This window comes from Chaetodon trifascialis, chromosome 13, assembly GCF_039877785.1.
Source record: "Chaetodon trifascialis isolate fChaTrf1 chromosome 13, fChaTrf1.hap1, whole genome shotgun sequence".
Taxonomy (NCBI): domain Eukaryota; kingdom Metazoa; phylum Chordata; class Actinopteri; order Chaetodontiformes; family Chaetodontidae; genus Chaetodon; species Chaetodon trifascialis.
The window spans coordinates 20,300,001-20,315,513 of record NC_092068.1 but is presented as its reverse complement, the minus strand read 5'-3'; the positions used below and the strand labels follow the sequence as shown (position 1 = coordinate 20,315,513).

At 42.6% G+C, this 15,513-nt stretch overlaps 1 protein-coding gene across 4 annotated transcripts in view; it reads right to left on the bottom strand.

Moving 5' to 3' along the window:
* Nucleotides 1-15,513, bottom strand: part of akt3a (v-akt murine thymoma viral oncogene homolog 3a) — a 55,706-nt gene that overhangs the window by 18,006 nt on the left and 22,187 nt on the right. For all 4 annotated transcript variants that reach the window (XM_070977405.1, XM_070977404.1, XM_070977406.1 and 1 more), the window contains 3 exons: nt 8,282-8,407; nt 4,012-4,123; nt 733-877 (listed from right to left, as the gene is read on the bottom strand). In XM_070977405.1, the coding sequence (XP_070833506.1) occupies nt 733-877; nt 4,012-4,123; nt 8,282-8,407 (383 nt within the window). The remainder of the gene's footprint in view (nt 1-732; nt 878-4,011; nt 4,124-8,281; nt 8,408-15,513) is intronic.

The following is a 15,513-nucleotide window of genomic DNA, read 5'->3' as shown; positions in this document are numbered from 1 at the left end:
ATCTATACAATCAGCATAGTTTCAAGGTGGACACCCAAGATTAGTATCACCAATTCAGTGTCTGACCACATGTGAAATAGGGTGATAATCTTCCCTTCTGTTCCTGAGGTATGGTGTTAAATAATGGACAGAAAAGTGCTTTTGCAGAACATTAAGATTCCACAAGTGGACGTCTGTGCCAGAGGTGATGAAATACCCTCAAGGTGTTCGTGAGATATCGGGTTCATGAGAATGGGACGTAGGGACGAACAGACAGACGGACGCATGAAAACATGATGCCTTTGGCCACAGCTGTCACCTCTGCCTTGGCATAAAAATGAATTTTTACTGAGCCACTGACATTTTTTACTTTAATCCACTTAAACCTTTATAGTGTGGGGTGTAATGAGCAGTGGAGGCTGCAGGAGCTTCTAGCTGTACTTTACACTGTTTAGTTCACTCGATGTATGGCGTACACATTTTACCTGAGTGTAGCCTTTGCCTTTGATTTTGATTACAGAAGTTATTTTGCATGACAGCTTTTACTTGCTGGAGCACTTTAATTTGGGCAAACCAATTTACACCCTTGTTGTAACAAGGGCTATTTCATGCTGACACAAACCTGTAACGAAGAGAACAATTTTTAAAATTGCAAGCAGTCAGCGGTAATAACCCATTATCTGACAATGAACAGCTGGAATAATTTCTGGATCCTGAGTGTAGAGCGAGTATGTGTTTGTCGTCACGTGTTACCTTGCGTTTGTGGTGTGTGGTGGAGATGTCCATCTCCTCCTCCACCATGTTGTCGATGTTGGAGGTGGGGCTGCACTGGATCCTTTCTTCCTCTTGTCTCTGCAGCTTGTCAGCCACCATCTGGATGGCCTCCGTCCACTCATCTCTGAGTTTACAACATACAGCAAGATAAAGGTTAGGGAAGCACTGATGCCAAACACTTTCCAGTTTCAGCTTCTCAAATGTGAGGATTTGATTCTATACGTATCTATTTATTTTTGGTCAACAACAGAAATTGAACATTTGAAGGTCAGAAGCAGGGCTATCATATCAACGACATGACATTATACAACTGTTCCTGCTACTGGTGTTGTTGTTGCTATTGCCTCTGTCCTGTCTGGTGTGCTCCCATCTGAAATGATGGAACAGCATATTACATACATACAATAATACATAATACATAATTGAAACCATCCTGGGTAACAATACGTTACACAGGTGTAAAATATAATACTAATCACTGATTCTCCAATAGGATAGCTCGTGCACTTATTTGACCAGGTTTTTAAAGGTGCTAAAGCGTTTTCAATTAACATAAACACCTATTTGTTCAACCAAGAGGAAACATGGTCAACTAGAGAATCAACCAAATGAGCAATGATCATGGAGCAGAACTAATGCCTACCAGCCTGTGCATGTGTGAGTGTGGTTGTGCGCATGTGACAAAGCGTGTACGTGTGTGTGTGTGTATGCGTATGTGTGAGAGGGTGAGTAAGTGTGTGCATGAGCAGACACCCATGCATTAGAGGGAACAATGCATTATTGTTTGCTAACATTGTTCCTCCCCATTGACTTCCCATTAGCGGTGCTGTTCAACATCTGTTGAGAGAAAATGTGTGAGTTTGATTTTGTGTGTACATATGTATGTACAGTGTGTGTGTGTGTGTGTGTGTGTGTGTGTGTGTGTGTGTGTGTGTGTGTGTGTGTGTGTGATCATCATCATCTGTAGCAGAAGGCCAGCCATGCATCAGGATGTGTAGACACGTTAACTGTACTTAACGATGATGAATATAATGGTTTATAGACATGGCCGAGCTTCCCTCAGCTCTGATAGAGAAGAGAAGAGAAGAGAAGAGAAGAGAAGAGAAGAGAAGAGAAGAGAAGAGAAGAGAAGAGAAGAGAAGAGAAGAGAAAGACTAAAGTAATTATTTCTAGGGTTTTGTCAGTTTCCTGAAATTGCACATTTATTTAATTTCATATAAAGAGAATCATGTTAATATATAATATTTCTGATTTTAAACGTTACATTGAAGTGCTGTCATTGTGGTCTCTTCAAGACAACTGGATTCAGAGAGAATCTCTTTTCAACTTTTTTCCCCACTGATCTTCACTCAAACAATGTTAATTCTGTGCTACATACAAGGGTTACATGTTAGCAGAAAACAGAGCTTGAACTGAGGTGAACCAAAGATGATATTCAAATATTCAGAAATCCTCAGTACTCCAGAGAAGCAAGTGGGGATTTACGAGTGTGCACTTTCAAATACACTTACTCGGTGTAAGCTGTGAGGAGATCATAATAATGAAACCTGTTTGACTCCCAAATGATCACCCCTGTGTCTTTTGTTTTGTTTTGAGTTAGATGCCCATATGTTTCCTTGAGGGATCTGGAAGAACTCTCCATCTGAACTAAAACAGAGCAGTTTGTGTGTGCATGTGTGTTTTTAAGATCTAAATCCCTTTTTACTGCAAAGACTTCTGAGTGTACCCTACACACTCCAAAACAAGGGCAAACTCAATTTATACTCCATCTACGACAATGGAACACTCAATTTGTGGCACCCATGATGGGTGTGTGTGTGTGTGTGTGTGTGTGTGTGTGTGTGTGTGTGTGTGTGTGTGTGTGTGTGTGTGTGTGTGTGTCTGTGTGTGTGCGTGTGTCTGTGTGTCTGTGCGCGCGCATGTGTAACTACATGAAAAGCAATGGGAACTCTCTCAAGGTCAGGCAGCAGATAAATGCTCCCTCTCTTGGTTAGAGTGTTTTTTGTATAATGAGGTTTTTTTTTGCTAATGAGAGATAATGGGCCTGCCTACAGTTGGGCACCGCGCCAACACGTGCCACCCTCTCTGCTCACGGCTGGGACTGTGGTAGCTGGAGCCCTGCCAGCACTGGTACAGTACAACAAATACAGTAACACACACACACACAGAGAAACACAGAGACCCAGTTGTGGCACCCACACACACTCACTCACTCACTCACACGCACACACACACTTCTTTCCAACCAACTTAAACTTGAATGATGCACACTTCTCCAGCGAAACTGGCACACATCTGGCGCTTAGTCACGCGCTTATACACATACATATTGTATACAGGTGACTTTAGAAAATGATCGATAGGGAGTTATTATTTTTTATGTTAACTTTGAAATGTTATTTGATTATCTAGAGGCAAAACTACTAAAAAGCAACATATAACAGACAAAGTTTGGCAGACAGCTGCAATATTCACACACACACACACATACACACACACATAAAAACACACACACAAACTCAAAGGATGCACAGAAGCATCTGTGGTCTTCTGGGCAAAGCTGTTCATTTTCTGGAGATAAACACCTCAGCTCCTCAGAAAGGAACTGAGCAGCTGGAGAATTTATGCCAACGCTACTTGAAAGGTCTCCTTTCCACTCTGTCTGTCTCATCCCCCCCTTTCCCTCACACACACACACACACACACACACACACACACACACACACACATATACACACACCAGCAAAAAAAAAAAAAAAGTCTTCAGTACAAACCTCCTTACACATACCTCTGGCCTGATGATCCTTTAGCCACATTATATTTTTTTTTTACCTGTGTGTAGTCTAATTTCAAGGCCCTTTGAAGGCTTTTAAGATTGGCATGTTTATTTATTTCTTTTCTTTTTTTACTTGAACAGAACTGAACTGGAACTGAGTTAATTTTAAGAGGGTTTTTTTTTAAGTCAACATTTTGGTGTTTTAACTAACTTAAATGGCATGTTTTTATCTAACTGCTGCTGTGAGATACAGAGAGTCAGAAAAGTCCATGGTAACACAGGTGGTATGCAATCAATGAGCTGAACTAGCACTAGGATGTGACCTGTATATAGAAAGTTTATTTTTCACTTCACCCTTTTTATACGTGTAGCTCTCAGACAGTTTCTGTTTCAGGAGGACACACTGCTCTACATCCTTGCTGTTCACTGACCAACAATGACTGGAGGATGCTGTGAGACCTCAGAGTCTTTAGGGAACTGACCTCTCGTCAGGCGAGTCCACATGGAAGGTCCTCTCGATGACGGTGGTCCACTGGAGGCAGCGTATGATGAAGGTGTTTGGCTTCGGCCTCTCCGTCTTCATCAGCTGACATTCTGAAACAGGCAGCCAGGGGGTCAGTGCTGTCTTTTGTTTAGTTATTATTACATTTTCCTTTAGAGTTTATCATTTATTTTTCACTGCATGCTGTATGCACTTGCTCATTGAATTTACTTGTAATACCTGAGCAATGATTAACTTTAATTCGAAAGAATCATGTAAAATCATAACTGATAACACCTTTACTTTTCCTACTATGGCAAAAATTTCCACTGTCAAAAAGGCCTAAAGTGGAATGATGTAGATCTATGGAACTTAAAGGGACCATTGACGTCCATGTTGAATATCAAGCTGCGATTAACTGAGCAATTAATAAGAAATGCAGCTCGGTTCTTAATTTGAAAGTTTAAAAATAGGCAATAACTTAAGCCATCCATGATTCAAATAAAGCTTTGCTGTGCCTATTATGTTTTGCAGCACATACGCATCTGGCGAATATCCGAAGAGACACATTTCTGCGAAAATGGGCAATATAGTAGACCACAAATGGATAATACAGTACACAAACGCAGAAACGTACACACACATAGCCAGATGGGGCTGTGAGATCGCTGTGGGAAGGAATGCATCTTCATTGTCCCTCAGCAGTCTCTGTGGTTATTGGGGACAAGAGCTGATGTAAAAGGAAATAATAATCCATCCTCTGACCTCTCATCTCCCCTACTTCTTCTTTATTCTACATATATCACCCTCCATCCCCCCTTTCCTGTGATCCCCTCCCCTCTGTTCTCCTTTGTCTCCTGTCATTCTCTCCTCACCCTCGCTCCTCCACCCATTTCCTCTGTTCTTCCCTCCTCTCCTATCCTCAGCTATGCCTGCCTCCAATTACTTTCTGTTTAAGTGTGGCACAGCACAGCACGTCATGGCTCAGCCTAAATATAGACAGGAAGGTTAATGACAACACTACTCAGGTCGTACACACGGCAGAGTTTCAATGTAAACTCACACACACACACACACACACACACACACACACACACACACACACACACACACACACACACACACACACACAAATAAGTTACTACCTGACTCGTGAACATGGCCTGCTGTGCTGCCAGAAAACAAGGTCATGCTATGGGTTGATGCCAAAAACCTCTCACACGCTTGGACAGACACACACACACACACACACACACACACACACACACACACACACAGACACACACACACACACACACATAAAAGTGATACTGAAGTTTGAATGTTAGCTGAAATTGGATTGTTTGCCACAGCAGGCAATTGTGAAATCTGTGTAGCGGTTTAGTGGGTGTATGTGAGTGCATGCATCAGTGCGTGTGTGTGTGAGTGAGTGTGTGTGAGCGACAGGCTTGTATGTATGAGTCCCTCTGCAGGGAACAGGCCTGTACCATCTCTGTTCCATCTGACCACTTCTGTTGTTCACACACACATAAACACACACACAGGCACTCACAAATAAACAAACACACACGTACACAGACACACACACACACACACACACACATTCACACACGCCACCTGGCCTCCCAGCTTTGGGCAACAGATGTGGCAGTGCCAGTGCTGTGCCAAGCAGCCGGGGCCGGATGTATGGCCTGGCTTGTCCTCCTCACAAACTCTTTTCCTCTCCCCTTTTTCCTCGTTCTCCAATCCCGTCTTCGTCTCCTCCTCCCTGTCTGTTCAGCACTAACGATCCTCCTCTCCTCCTTTCCTCCCTCATCCTCCCTTCCTCTCCCCCATATTTCATCCACAAAAGCCTCACTCTCCAATCCCTCCATCCCTCTCTCCATCTCTCATCCGTTGCTCTCCACCCTAATCATCCTTCCATCTCTGTCCTTTCTCTTCTTCCTCTCTCCTCCCCACGTCTCCAATTTTCTCTTCCTCTGCCCCCTCAGATCGACTCCAATCGCTCATTCGCCATACTTGTCCTCCCTTCTGGACTCCTATCTTTCTTTCTCCTCCTCCGTCCTTCGATGGACCATTCTTTATCGTTTTCTCTGAGGTATCAGCTTGCATTCTGCCATTCATCATCATTTTCTTTTCTGTTTTCACCCTCATCCTGCACCTATTCTCCTGTACTCTCCTCTGCCTCTCCTATCATCCCCTCACCCATCCCGTCACCAATCACTGCACTGTTCTGCAGATGTTTTACATAGTGCTCTTCCAAAGCCATTCAACTAGAAATCCTGACAGGATTTCACTGATTAAACCGATTCAGTTTCATTTTGATTACATGTTGTTGGCATGTCCAAATCTAAGGTCCTGTGCAGTATTACGGTATTAAATATGAATACATGCAAGTAAATACAGTGGCATCTGCATCAGGCCTCACGCCAAGAGGTGAAACACCAGCTTAGCACCTATCAGATTACATTCAATAAACAGCAATGTATAGACATGAAACAGAGTAAACAACTACACAACATGCTACCATTTAGTTATTGAGAGACATACGCTGTAAGCGTTTTATCCAGCACAATCGTGGAAACCGATCTGTCAATAATCTGTGTGTATTTTTGTTTTGATTTTTTTCCAGAAAATCTAATTATTAGATTATCTTGTGTACTTTTCCAAATTTTAAACAACTCATACAAGGTCATCTATGTCTTTCCTCATTTGAACTTGGAAAGACACAGTGTCTGCATAGCATCATCATACCTCATCTTTCATTGATAATAATTGGTATTTCTTTAATGATTTTATTGTCTTTTGGACAGATGTTAGCATCTGCATGTGGATTCAACTGTTTGCGGTTATACTTTTTTTTGTTTGTTATCCTTTTAAATCTCATTTGACTTTATCTGCTGTAATGAACTTTCTAACATTGTTTTCATTACAGACATTAGTTAAAATTAAAATTAAAATTATTATCTGACTGACATTTACCCAGAAGAGACAGTATTACCAAATACGGTGTTCCACTGAGCTAAACTTTCTGGGTCTTAAAGAACTACCATTATTACTGAGATATCTAGTGTGAATCAGTGCACTGTGTATATTTGTTGGAGGTAATGATCACTGGTGTGCTTGTGTGAGTCTGGAGAGAAGAAAAAACTACATTTGAACTTCAAATATCAACTGATTTAGGAATCACTTATAACTTGTTTTTGTTTTTAATCATACTGAGTAATATAATAAATCTACTTAAAAAGTAAAGTGAAGTCGGCCTACTATCGAACAGTATAAATTAGTAGTTAGTCTTCTGTCAGATTGTGGGAGTTTAGGATGACTACTGCTTCTAATCCAAAGATAAAACACACACACAAAGTTTTACTGACAATCTGCAATTATTGTATGAACAATGAGAGGTGACGGAGGTGGTAATGAGACTGGGAGACATTAAAATTAATCTTGTTAACTCATTAGCTGGTTAATTACACATGTCAACGACTCTGTGGAGCTTGTTAACCAGGTGTAGACAGATGATATACTGATAAATGGTTAATTAGAGCCTTCTGTGAATTCTGTAAGGCATACCAACGCTGTGAAGGCTGATGACTGACAACATGCCATGAGTGAAAGTGATGCAATGAACTGCTGACTAACCATGTCACTGCGGCTCTGTGTGATGAAACAACAAGAACATTTCAGCAACATCTCACGGCAAATTACAGGACAGAGGTGATTTGCATTTAAGATTTATAAATTCATGTATATTTATATAAATATAATTAATGAAGGATATTGGCCATTACATGTCTTTCAACTGGAAACACGGGTTCAGTTCCCTGCTGAAATGTGCTAGAGGAAGACAATGATTCCCTACCACCTACAGAGGTTCTGCTCTAAACTGAAATGTTTCATGTAGAGGTTAATTATAGCAGGTGTTACAGTACCTTTGTCATTGTTAATTATAAGCCTACAGAGAACTATGCAGGGCACATGTGTGAAATATATATGGAAAAGATGAAGGTATCTGCACACATTCATACTAGTTTCTCAGTATTCCCTGTAGGATTAAAAAGTTTCGGTTACAACATTTTACTTTTTCGACAGCACAAGCTTGATTATATCAAGCCAGTGAGAACAAAAAAGATGCCCTAAATTAGGCGTCAGGAATCTAAAATCTGCTTCCTTCAGATGGGAATCTCAAAGCACTCGATGGATGGACTGTGCTTAAATTTTATATCAAATGCCAAGAGGCTATTTTGATATATGTATGGTAGGTAACTTACTTGCTACAGAGAAGTTATTTAGGGGGTAGGGCAGGTCTGCATCCTGAGGTTTCTCCTTATAGCCGATGAAAGAGCCGTCTGTCTTCAGCAGAAAGTAACGCGGCCGCCAGTTTTTTATATATTCACCTGAAGAAAAGATGGACACAAGGAGAGGAAAATATAAGTCAAATACGTTTAACCAGACACTTGGTGCAAACATGGCAGAATTCATGAGGGTAACAAACAGTGATGATGATGCTGAAGGCAATAGTGCACTCAAAAGGTAAAGATGAACATGACAGTCACGATGATACATGGAAAGTATTATTAGCGATAATGACGATGGTGATGAGTTTAAATACAGATTTTATTCCCTAGACAGCTCAACTCTCATCTGTCCAAAGGATGCCACACACACACACACACACACACACACACACACACACACACACACACACACACACACACACACACACACACACACATCACTATAACTCCCACAGTACTTGCCAGATTCAGATCGGATTATCATGTAAAAAATGACAAAAACATGTTTACCCGCACAACAACCAAACTACCCATGCCAGAAACATCATCTGGCTGATACATGGCCAGGTGTCGAGGTGATGACCCTTCAACCAAACACACAGCAAAGCATACTGCGCACACATATACATAAACACGCATATGAACCCACAATGTAAAACACACATTCACACAAACCACTGGTCGCTAGCAAAGGGGGAGGAAGAGAAGAGGGATGTGATGAGACGAGACAAGATGACATGACCAGAGATAAGATTACACATAGAGAATAACCCTTCTTAGCCTGCAGCAACAAATAACAACATCTGCTGAGCAGCTGGTGGCAGAGTATTACCCAACTGGCTGGCACAGACCGGCACTAAGGTGGCACCACAGCTTTATCAGATGACCCGCTGCAGGATTACATGAGTGTCAAACATTTCCACACCACAGAGGCGGATAACACTTACTGAAAACAGCATGGATACACACATGGATTAAAGTACACACGTGTGGATTCACACATAGTTGGATGAGCACAATGAGTACAAATACAAGGATGAGACCGCGCGCACACACGGACACGATTGAAGTAATACTGAGACACACAGCTCTGATGAAAGAAACCGACAATCTCAACACTTTCCAAAGCCGGAAGCTGTGTAAACATCTCACTTTCTCATTTCAAACAACAGAAATAAAAACCACAGAATGTTCCGTACTTCTAAACTCCTTTTAATTAACCAGCCGCTCCTTGACATTCTCACATACATTTATGCACCTTGTGGAGACATACTATTAGACAAAGGTGCATACATGTGTGCACGCGTAAGTATGCTCATAGCTCACTCACTCACTCACACACACACACACACACACACACACACACACACACACACACACACACAAAGCTCGGTATCAGCTCTGATCACCTTTCTCAGGCTAATTTGCTGGGAGAGCAGAATAGGCAGCGTGTGTATGTGTGTGTGTGTTCTATTTGTGACATCCATTTAAAGCGGAAATGACAGCAGGCCGCGCTCGTTAACACGTCGCAGAAAAACACCTGCTCCGCCGAAGGGACCATGCGACTGCAGGGCCTGTCGGTACCTCTGGGTGGTACTGGAGGTGTGTGTGTGTGTGTGTGTGTGTGTGTCTGTGTGGTGGGGGTAGCGGCTGATTTCAACCACCACGCAGGGACAGAGAGAGACACAGATAGACACAGATAACAAAATGCTGTTGAGTGCCAGTGCGTCATCAGGATTACCAAATCACACCTCTCTCTCTTCTCCTCTCTCAGACTCTATTTTTCTCTTTTTCACAAATCCACCCACTCTCCCCTCCTCTCCCATTTCCTTCTCCTGTTCTTTCAGAAACAAAGCATCTTCTTTGGATCACTTGATACTGTGAGAGGGGCTGAATGGGAAGGGTGGGAGGAGGGATAGACTGAGGCATAAAGAAAGAAATTAATAACTAAAGCAAAAAAAAGGGATTGAGGGAAATAAGGTTGTAAATGAGCAGAAAAAGAATATTTCATCAGTTCTGACCAAACCAATATGGTATATAAAACAGCGCTAATGGTTGCATGTAATCAGTTCTGCATTTTGATGAGCATTTTGATGTGCATTGTGGTGTTTTGCTTCCCCGGAGCAAGAATGAATGTTAGCATGATTTTTTTATTTAATCCAAACTACAGGAGGACAGCCACAAACCAACATCTATACCATATACTGCAAGTCAAAAAATAAGTTTTAAGTTTTGAAACAGACTGTGTGAAAGGTCATGGACTGAGCCTTGACCTTGAACTTGAGGCTACTGTTTGTTGTGTTGCTTTATCTTAAAGTATTGTACAGGTGTTTCTGTTTCTGTTTTGCTCAAATCAGACAAAGCATGTAAGTAGTAAAACTTGATGGAAAAAACTGATCACCTGGAAAAGAGAAACTTTGATTGACTTCAAAGTGGACAGGAGAGTGAGATGTATTGACAGACAAAATGGATGACGATAAACGGAAAGTTAAACTGATAAAACTATTATAAACTGGCAGTGATGACTGGCTTGCTGGTCCAAGTCCAGTCATTTCTCTGAGTCAGTTTCTAGATGAAGTGTCCAAGCAATGGAAGCCTGTGGCTGGCCACTTCATCGCTCAGCTGTCCAGTACAACTGAAAACATTTAAGCAATCCTTCTGGCCGGGCCTAGACAGCGCGTGTGTGTGTGAGTGTGTGAGTGTGTACACGTCCACTGGGGGGCGGGGGAGGGGGCAGCCAGGGGTGGCACAGACGGAGAGAGGAGATGGACAGTTGTCCACACATGCCGTTCCAAACAAACACAGGCATGCGCACGCTCATACACGCACACACAAACTAACACAATTCCGTTTCGACTGTTCCAATTCTCCGAATGATCCAATGGTGTTCTGTCAAGCTATCCCGTCTTGGCCCTGCCTGTAATGAGTCCAGCGAGCTCTCCCACTCTGGACAGCTTGTCTGGGGAGCCACATGTCTCTAGTTTGGACTGCTGGAGAAAACAGAACAGCCGGTCTCCTTCCCACACCATCTCTCTCGGACTCCTCACTTCAGTTTCATTTAGTTTTCTCCACAACTTTACTTTTCCCTTAAGACCAATTAGTAAATACTACACTATACAGTGCTTAAGACAACAGGAGCCTCTTGTTTCTTGTTAGAACAACAGGGTATCAGCAATGCAGGATCTGAAAGATCTAAGGAACAGAGGATATTTAGGAGGATCAGATAAACTATTTAGAAGTGTATTCAAATTCTGTTCAAAACGCAGACAAAATGTAGACTTGTGCAGCAGTTCTTAAGTGCTCGCTTCCCTTTACTTTCATGGCTTAAGTGGATGTAGAATCTTCCCGTAGGAAAGTATTAAATAACATTGTGACTCATGACAAAGTGACACAAAGGTTTATAATAATTAAAGTGACTAACATAAGCGACAAACAACTGCACTGCACTTTGCCTTAGTCAAGTGTTTGACTGAAGAATGGACTGTTGAAAACAAAAACAGGATCAGGAACAGGAACGGGAGTAAGGGTGGCAAACTTTCCCCAAGTCCCTACACCTCAAGACCTTTTGCCTTCAATTTTTATATATGAGCCACACACTAAAGATTAAAAACTAAACTTTTTAAAAGTTATTTTCGAATTTCTAGGAGAAATAAATCTTGCTGGCACATCTTCCAGTTGCAGCTTGTGGATTTAGAAGTAAGAGGCAGAGATGAATCAGCTGTGACTGTGTCCGTTCCAAGCTTTCTGATTGGACAATTACAACAATGCACTGACTAACTGTCACTCAATTAGCAGACTGATTAACTATTCATTTCAAGACAGAGGGGGAAGGGGAGAGAATGAGAGAGAGAAATGCAGAGAGGAAAAATAGGAGACAGGTACAAATGGTATGGCTGACTTTCAGCCAGCAAAACAGAAATGAGACACACAAACTTTACAGTCTCTCTCCATCTCTCTATCTCACACTCACTCCTTCAGGACACCAGCACACCTCTGCTCCTCTGCTTTGCAGGATTGCCACGCTTCAGCAGAGACCGAGACAGACGAAAAGCACGAAAAACCTTGATGACAATTAAATAAATAACTCCATAACTATGTGAGCTCACCAGCCATTTGTTAATCAACCCAAACAGGGATTTAATTTAATGCTTTGGCCGAGGCTGGAGCTGATATGCAGATGGCGCAGAGACGGGGCTGTGTGACTGGCACTCTGGGAGCTGGAGGGGTGGCGGGTGGTGGTGTATAGAGGTAGGGGGAGGAGGATGGAGGGAAGGTTCTGCCACGTTCCAGCACATACACAGCAGCTCACCGGCAAGAAGAGGAATGTGTCATCTGGCCACATGACAACGCACACATACTCTCACATACATCGACACACACAAACACATCCAGTATTCAGAGCAGTAGTATTTGGATGAGATGGGACAGAATAAATAACAAGTTTACTGACCAAGTGACTGAGTGGCTGGCTGGTGGGTCACCCCAACTGAAAAGCGGGCTGACCAAAGGCAAAGGCAGCAGACTACTAAGCTCACCTAAAGGTGGGGTAGGTGGGCTTGGCAACTGAATAACTGACTAAACTACAATATGTGTTAGTGCCAAAATGATTCAGTTAACTAATTAGTCAATCAAAACATAATAAATCAAACTGTTTTTAAGACGGCAATGGCAACAACTAGCAAACTCAACTAGCTATTTGTGTAAGCTAATCATTTTACTTCGGACTGCTTTGAGGGTCAATACAAAGCAGGATTCCCCTCAAAACTGACGCTTAATGATGAATCCATACCATCATCATACTTAGAACCTGTAAGTTTTGCCATTTTTATGTTCTTTTACTGTTTATTTTGCTAGTTAGACTGTTGACTTTGGTGTAAATGTAGCTAGTAGCATCTTTCACACAGGAGCAATGTTGGATGTAATATTGAGGGACAGTCAAGAGAAACTGCATGAATATTAAGCCTCATTTGAAGCCAATTAAATAACCAGAGTACTAGATTGTATGTGGGTTTCTCATATTGCTTTTTATGCAGTCTCACATAGCCAGAGCTAACGTTATCTCCACACTTCATACTGCAAAGCAAGCTCAGCTGGTTTTGTTGTTATACGAAGCCCCCTCTGCTGCGTGCCGTATGTAAATGTGCTTGATAGACATGCCCCATGGTACACTGAGTATTGTACTTATATAATATACTTTGGGACTTCTGCCAAATAAATGCTGTTGAGATGTTAATCCTACCCCTTGTCTCACTCTGAGAATGAATCACATTATATTTACTAATTAACCTACATTATGGGGCAGGTTACTCCTTCCAAAATACATATAGGTCTATGCCTCATTTTCATTCCTATTTGAGGCCAATCAACACATCTGTGTATTCAAAATATTTTTTTATTTCTTAAGATACTGTATGTTCCCATACCCCTGTGTATTGCCAAATGAGTGAGAAGAGGTACAATCATGGTCTGAGTGGAGCAACAGCATCAGTCAAGCTGATGGGTGGGTTTGAGCTGAAATGGTTGGCCGGTTGCTTGAGCTGATCTCCTTATAGACCAAGGTCAACGCACTTCCAGACACAACACTGTGGGGAGGGGTTTCATGTGTTTGTGTATGTGAGCATTAGCAGATGATGTAAAAGCTGGTGTGCATAGGGAGGAGGAGGAGGAGGGGGAGGAGGAGGAGGAGGAAGAGAGATTAGCTAAACATAAGGCAAGTAACTATTAGGTAAAACAAGTGAGGGAAAGGTGGAGGTGACTGCAGCAGAGAGGGCACTGGGGGTTAAGAAAGTGGGGAATTGTGCGGTAAGACGCTTGAAGAAGACATCTGTCTCAGAGTCTGTCCTTGAGCTCTAGAAGAGCTGAATGCATGTTGCAGAGCTTTAAAGCACTCTTTCAGTCACTCTTACTTATCTAAAACAGTGTTAAAGGTTAAAAATGAATGAAGACCTTTTGCATGATCTGTACATTCTATTTCATTGTGCATGTGTGTGTTTGTGCAGATACGGCTGTGTGTGTGTGTGTGTGTGTGTGTGTGTGTGTGTGTGTGTGTGTGTGTGTGTGTGTGTGTGTGCGTGTGTGTGACGCCGACACCAGCAGTTCTAACTCCAACCTGCTCAGACATCTTAAGGTGAATCCAGGCTCTTCAAAGCCAATCCACTTACAGTGCATTAGTCTCATTACCATATCGGGACTGGACTGGTGTTAGTGTGTGTGTGCGCATCAGTGCTTTAAATACAGCAACCATCTCTGACGACATAAAAGTGGCGCTGTGTTCTACCTGCAAAAGTTCAGAGACATCTTTGCCACTTGTATGATGATCATAGAAGACTAGAACGAGTAGGAAAAAAGATTTGAAGAATCAAAGAATTAAATTCAGTTTGAAGCTAGGGCTCCAGCTGGGCTTAAAGGTTTAGTGCTGGAGTAATTGTACAAGCCTATCGCTCAGTCTGTGGAATGAGACTACAGGCTACACTAGCCTGGAAATGAAGAGGACGCCAGAGTGAAGGATGAGGGAGAAGAGGAGGGCTGAACAAGAGTCTAAACGAGAGCGAGAGAGAGAGAGAGAGAGAGAGAGAGAGAGAGCAAGAGAGAGGTCTCTGTGTATGTGGTTAAGGCTATGACAGTGACAGAGAGCTGGAACAGGGCAGGGCAGCCACAGGGCGGCCAGATTGAGTGGAAACCCATGGGAGTGTGGCCATCCCTTGGGGGCCACTAGGAGATTTCATCCAGCCAGCTGCACACAGCCAGATCTTCCTGGTAGCCTGTGCTGGATGAACACACGCACGCACGCACGCACGCACGCACGCACACACACACACACACACACACACACACACACACACACACACTAATGCAGGCTGCCCTGGTGCCCCTCTGCTCACCCAGCTGGTACAGAAGGAGGCACATGCACATACATACACTCATACACACAAATTGGCAACATATGACATCTTCACAATACTGCAACTACATATATGTGAGAATTACCCCACTTTTTGCTATAAATCTCCCATTTCCTCTTGTCTTCCTGTTTATTTCCTGCATATTCTTGTACTCATTTTTCCTCCACACCTCTCTTCTCCTGCAGTACCACTACTGTCCAGTAGATGGTGGTGGCTCCCTGGAGCATGGTGACCACCGCTGTGACGCTGACACAGAGTTGAAGTGACTGACAGACACACAGCAGCCAAGATGCTTCACATCCT